This window comes from Trichogramma pretiosum, unplaced genomic scaffold (assembly GCF_000599845.2).
Source record: "Trichogramma pretiosum strain Unisexual culture from Peru unplaced genomic scaffold, Tpre_2.0 scaffold65, whole genome shotgun sequence".
NCBI classification, from domain to species: domain Eukaryota; kingdom Metazoa; phylum Arthropoda; class Insecta; order Hymenoptera; family Trichogrammatidae; genus Trichogramma; species Trichogramma pretiosum.
In genome coordinates this window covers 833,776-840,534 of record NW_019641689.1, presented here as the reverse complement: position 1 = coordinate 840,534, position 6,759 = coordinate 833,776, and the positions used below count along the sequence as shown (strand labels likewise).

The following is a 6,759-nucleotide window of genomic DNA, read 5'->3' as shown; positions in this document are numbered from 1 at the left end:
CAAGTCCGATATTTACTGTCAAAAGTTCATTCTCTTCGTCGTAAAAAGACCTACATTTTGATGTATTGTAAGTTCCGATTAAACTGAAATTGTTTATAATAAATGCAATTGAAAAAATGGCTATTTTAGAGGGTTTTTTGCACTTTTCCTGGTAAATAATTAACGTTATGAATCGTGGTCAGGCTCAAATTAAAGGTCTAATTGATAGCTACATCTTTTATTTGAACTTTTTTTCGATTGCTATTCATGGAAAATTTACAGAAGCGAAGATGTGATTTTTCCGTTCTTCTCATCATCCCCCTACCCCAACCGCCGCTCAAAAAGTTACGCAGCTAACCCAGGTGAAAATAGTATGTAAGATCTGACTCCAGATCTGGCATTAGATCTGGTATAAGATCTGACAAATTGACGCCAGATCTGACATCAGATCTGATACCAGATCTTGTATTCGATAATCGACATCAGAACTGATATCAGATCTGATATCAGATCTAATGTCAGATCTGAAGTGACTGTATTGCCTTTAATTAATTAAACAATAAGTTTATAAATAATTAAAATTTTATAACAAATTTAGTTATATTTTAATAATCACATCGATAATAACTTAAAGAAAAATTCCTACAATATTTAGGTTTCTGATAATGTGAATTTAAATTGATTCAGCAACTTTTATTATTAAGATTTATTATAAAATTTTAATTATCAATAAACTTATTGTTTAATTAATTAGAGGCAATACAGTCACATCAGATCTGACATTAGATCTGATGTCAGATCTGATATAAGTTCTGATGGCGATTATCGAATACAAGATCTGGTATCAGATCTGATGGTAGATCTGGTGTACATTTGTCAGATCTTATACCAGATCTGATGCCAGATCTGGAGTCAGATCTTACATACTATTTTCACCTGGGAAGGGTGCTTGTTGTACTCATCGAGACCAACAAATTCTATATGGTCCGGTGCTGGCACTAATTTTGTTCGGAAAAATTTTAATTTGACTGGACTATCTTTTACCGAGGCAACTTCGTTCAGGGCATCTTCCGTTTATAAGAAGAGCTCGTCATTCAAGGTGAGGTACAGTTTATAGGTCCCACCTGCCATTCACGCTCGCGACCGGTTGGGCATGACCGACGAGGTTAGCTAAACCCTCTCACCTGCCCGGGAAACTACGGGCTAAGGTTCGACTCCCCGGGCTACGTCAAGGTCCCAGTCCGTCGAGGGGGTTGGATTGTGTATCTGTATAAATAAATTGTTAGCATCGGGAAAGAGCCGAGGTGTGCGTGTATAAGCCGAGAGTGAGTTGGATTAGCAATTAAGTAATTTTTTGACGTTCGAGAATCGAATTTTATCGGCTCGCTATGAGGCATTCTTTTTATTTTCTGCCGATTCCAGTTTAAGTACACTGTTGGAAATATTTACGGTAGAAGTCAAGAAAGGAAGTTTCTTTCCTACACGTGAAAGAATTCAATTTCGTTTATGAGCACTAAAGTGGATGTAATTTGAATTAATAATTTAAATTAATCCTTAAAGAGGACTATTATCCTTATCTCAAATTATCTTATGTTATGTTATCTTAAAACATACTACAGTGCTTCAGTTATATCGTTATGTTTTTTATAAAATTATTTGAACTTTGCCAGTTGCATATTTAAAAATTAAGGTTGTAATGTTTAACTTAAGGGCTCGGAGTATTGCCACGTAAGAAAATTACAAAAATCATGCAAGCACACACTAGGGTTGGGCGGAAATAACCAATCGTCTATATTTCAATTAAAACTAAAGAGAAATAGGTTTATTAAATATTAAATAAATAGATGAGATAGGTTTAACTATGAATGGGCCTAGAAGGCCAGTAATACAAGACTATAAAAGGCTTCCGCCGAACCGAGCGTGAACGGGCTTACGCTGGAGAGAAAGAGTATTGGATCGACAAACAGGTACCAACCAAGGGCTCGTCGATCCCAGCTTGGCTACAGGCCCGCGTCCTTCAACTAGGAATCACTGGGCTCGCAAGGCACAAAATAATACAACGGTAAACAAGTTTAAATCATTAATAATAACTTTTCAAAATAGTCAATTTTTCCGAGGCAGGTGAATTTACTCTACTCGCAGTCCATCGCACTGCAAGCGACAATTATTATGTTAGCAATAGCTAAATATTAATCAGTAATTATTATAAAGTATAAATAATAAATAATATTGTATAGGCTTTTGCTCAAGAGGCTGAAGAGAGTATAACGAATAGTATATTCGTTACAAGGTACATGTCATCTAGCGGTGGAGGCTGGGGCTTTAATTGTGCAAAGTATTATTAATATTAATTTTTATTTTTATGTTTATTTCTATATAAATTTTTACTTGTACGTTAGACAGTAAAAGCGGATCCTAGATTCTACCCGATTCAAAATTACGCGCGCAACCATCTATTGCAGGCCGTTCGGTCTGATACACCAATAAGCACGTAGAATTCTGTAGAATTTGGGCTCTCTCGATCTCTCGCGTCTCTCTAGTTCGCTTGCTCGCTCGAAGCCCTCCCCCTCTTCGCGGTGCGATTGTTCTTGCTCATTTCGACTTCTCTAACTTCAACGACACGGAGCATCGAGAGAGGGCCCAATCATCTTTGTACTTGTCCAACGTTAATAGTTCTACCACTAATACAATGTAAGTTTTTTTATACCCGGCTTTAAGTTTTTGATGTGAAACATCTATATTCGCGTTTGGTGTCAGGGGTAAACCCGTAAAAACCGAGCGTCCGTCCGTCCGTCCGAGCGAGCGCAACTTTGGTAGTATTTTATAAAGGCTTTTTATACCCGGCAACATGGCAAATTGACGTTTCGCCTCTTACTATTCGTCACTAAAAGGAGAGAGAAATTTTTTTTAACTCACAAAATTTATCATTTAATTAATCCAACAATGCATGCGTCGTATTCTACAATTATTGAAGTCGAGACAAGTCGGTTTCATTTTTTTTTTTTTTTTGACGAATCGTAACGCCGAGTCTGTCTTCGTGCCGTTGTTCGCGAGGCTCTTTCATCTTTTTACTTCAATCGCTTCTGGGAATCCGTGCTGTCGCGAGTTTAACTTCATTTTGATTTCAATAAAACTTCGTTGTTTCATTAGGCATATTCAATAAATGACGTTTCCACGGTCTAAGTTTTGTTCATTAAAAGTGCGAAATATGTTAGTGCGCCATAATTGCCTTTATTTCGAATTGCAAGTATTACATCTCCGGCTTCCCTTCTATGCGGTGCAAAAAACGCGCGGATTTACTGCTGAACCCCGATCGTCATTTTAACAAATAGTATTTCTGTCCCTCTCGTTCACTCGCTCGCTCCAAGCCCTCTCCCTTTTCGCGGCGCGATCACTCTTTATACTCGGTTCACTAGTACTCGTTTTTACATATTACTCGGCACGAATTTAGTTAATCTCAATTTTTTTATTCAAAAATCTCCTTGCCCATACCAATTCGCTCAGAACTATTGAATTTTAAGCTAAAAAAACGTATGGGACAAAAATTGCCGTATCTCAGCGAAATTAGCGAATTTTTAAAATCTGAAAACGGCGTTGGGAAGGTGAGATAAAAACCTATTAGATAATCAAATGTAATTTTTTCATGGGTGATTATACTCAGCCATTTTCTTGAAGAAACGAATATGCTTTTCGATTTTTAAATTATTTATAATGTCGTTTTTCGGGATACAATCGTTAATTTTTATATGGAAATAATCTTGGAGTACATACTAATATATGGGGCGAAATTTCTCAAAACTCCTAGCGCCTCGCACAACAGCGTTTTTGAGCTAAATTGCTTAATTTCTAACTATCTACTACTATTCTATCTATACTATTCTACGGAAAAATGCACTTAAACTTTTATTTTCTATTTTTCCGTATGAAAATGAAAATCATCAAAAAAACCGACTGCACCACGAGAAAGCTGAGAAAAAAACGCATAAAAACTGTATTTTTATTTATTTTTCTAGTTGAATTACATTGTCATTTGAGCGACTTTCGATTACAGCTAGCCCTGAGTCGCGTGTTTGGTCGGCCGGACGGTCGATCGCCGACTATGTTTGCTCGTATCTCTCATAGAAATTATGTGTTTTACACTTTGAAAACAACTGTTTTCTATGTAAAAAGACCTCAGGTTTCCATTGAAACAATAAAAAAAAGGCGCATTTTGAGATATTCGAGTTTGAAAGTTTACTTGCATTTTCCGAGGTGAAAATGGAAAATTCCGGGAAATTGGATCTCACCCTCAAAAAGCTAAGCAAATTTCCTATCGAAATCACTGGTTGGTTATTTTTTCCAGGTTCGTTTAGGTACTTTTCGAGCGAGTTAGAAATTGAGCAATTTCGCTCAAAAACGCTGTTGCGCGAGGCGCTAGGATTTTTGAAAAATTTCGCCCCATATATCGTTGGATTTGTTACAAAAAATCGTAAACTTAAACAGTGTCAAAAAATTTTCTAAATTTTTCTTGTTCAGTTTCAAACGTTTACAAGACGATTTTTTGTTTTTTACGCAGAATGAAGATATCGGAAAAGTGCATTTTTTTCAATGAAATCATCCTCCTAAGTAAAAAACGTCTTGTCGATATAAATTTTACCTTCTGAGCAATGCGCGTAAAAAAAAAGATCTTTTTAAGATCTTTTTATGAACGTCTCAAGTATGAGCCTCAGTGAGATGTTTTGAGATGTTTTCGAGACGCGCCACAATTGATTTTCACTGAGACGTTTCCGAGATCTTATCCAGGTGTTTTTTTTCTCGTCGAAAAGACTGAAACTTGACAAAAACTCTTTAAAAGTCTGAATAAGTCTTTAAAATTCTTATAAATTTTCGGATTTCGTACCATAATTTCAAGATTTAATAAAACTTTATAAGAGTTTCAATTGATATAAAATTTTTTCATAAATTTATGTGAAACCTGGATTTCTAAAATGTTCAGAAAAAAAATTGAAAAAATTTTTACAAGTAATTTTAATTGTTTTAAAGAGTTATGAAGAGTTTCGAAGAGTCATCGTGTTGATAAGAGTTTTGAAAAGTTTTAAAAACGTTTTTGATTAGTATCAACGCTCACCAAAAATCATAGTGAAAAAACTATACGGGCAACCATATGAACAATACATAAAAAAAAAAATTAATGAAAAAAAAACTCAACACTTTTGCCAAAAAATCGAGTTTCTGCAAGGTTTTATGAATTTTTAAAAACTCTTATTAACTCTTTAAAATAATTAATCAGGTGTACGAATTTCCTACTTCTATAAGACTTATTAAGACTTTATAAAACTTTATCATTAGACAAATTTCCGTTGGGGTTGAACAATTTTATTAATTAATATTAATGTAAATGATTTTTTTATGTATGAGGTAGTAGATACTTTTCTCATGTTAAACGTCAATCAATTTAAATTTATGAACATATCGTTGTTGTATGTACTCATAAGAGATGGGTACTCATATTTATTGTACATTCATTTTTACTCATTTTATACATATTGTAGAAATGAATCTAATTTCATGGCATTTATTACCAACAATAACCAGTTAGTAACTATCAGTTCCATTCCTTAGCATTTTTTTGTTTATCATTCACTTTAGTCAAAGAAGATGGGTAATTTGCTTGCACTATTTTAACTGTCCGAGTTCTGACTATGACATTGCAGAGGCGCTACCTATAGGTCTGGTAAGCTTCGTGAATCGTGATTGCCCTAATAGCATAATAAATAACATAACAATAGTGTGCGATAAGCGGCTGCTTGTTTTTTTTTCAACTTACGGTAGACAACCGCTTACTTGTGTAATTCAAAATTACACGAGATAATTAATTTGGATGTTGAATCAACCTTATAAGTTGCTCGTTATATTTAGTTTTATTGAAAACTGTTGATGGTGGCTGAAAATGACATTCGTGCGGATTTAACCCCAATCTTCACTTGTCTGAAAATGGACAAGGATTCCAGCTCGGAGTGAGTAGTTTTAATAAGTTTACCAAGATGGAATATTTATTAAAACCAATGCTGCAGGATTCAGGTAGCTGGTACAAATAAACAAGAGGAGGTTAATATGCCGGAGGTAGTCGCAGGATTGAAAATGTTAGCCGTAGACTTACCGGACGGAGAATCACCTCCTCAACAAAATCAAAGACGATCTTCTAGGAAGAGAAAACCAGTAGATCATTTAGACATGTCAGCCTTAAACAGAAGGTATTTTTGTTTATTGTCTTATTATACCCTGACATTTGGTACCCTAACTTTTGTTTTCTATGTTTTTATTCTTTCAGATGCAACACAAGACCGAGAAAAAGGACCTTTTCTGAAATGGAAAGTGAAGAACAAATCAAAGAGTATTATTTAGATAAGACCGTTAAAAAACATACTAATTCTTTAGAAACTATCTTCGAAGAAAAAGAAGACTCTAATCAGACGACAAACTGTATGAGTGCTAAACGTTTTAAAAGAATGATTCAGTTTAATTCTCAACCTACAGAATCCAAATTGAAAAAGAGACGAGATAAAATCAAGAAAATTTTTGGCTCTAAAATTGGTTTCAAAAAAAAAAAAGTTTCCATGCAATCTTTACTTGATAAACTAAATAGTTTACAAAGTGATGTACCTTTGAATGCACAAAAAGAAAGAAAAGTTTGTAAATAGTTTCCCAGACCAAGTACTTAAATTTAAGTCTCACTTGGATCAAAAGTAAGTTATTCTTATTTTTGAAACATCCATTACAGGTTAGCTGAAAAAGTTGAAT

The 6,759-nt window shown here is 34.5% G+C and overlaps 1 protein-coding gene across 1 annotated transcript; it reads left to right on the top strand.

Moving 5' to 3' along the window:
* The first annotated feature begins 5,600 nt into the window (after window positions 1–5,600).
* On the top strand, window positions 5,601–6,756 carry LOC106651094 (protein tantalus). Its single transcript, XM_014369449.2, has 3 exons — window positions 5,601–5,975; window positions 6,033–6,212; window positions 6,290–6,756. Exons 1-3 carry the CDS (start codon window positions 5,896–5,898, stop codon window positions 6,657–6,659), a joined length of 630 nt encoding a protein of 209 aa, XP_014224935.1. The 5' UTR covers window positions 5,601–5,895; the 3' UTR covers window positions 6,660–6,756.
* The last annotated feature ends 3 nt before the right edge of the window (window positions 6,757–6,759 follow it).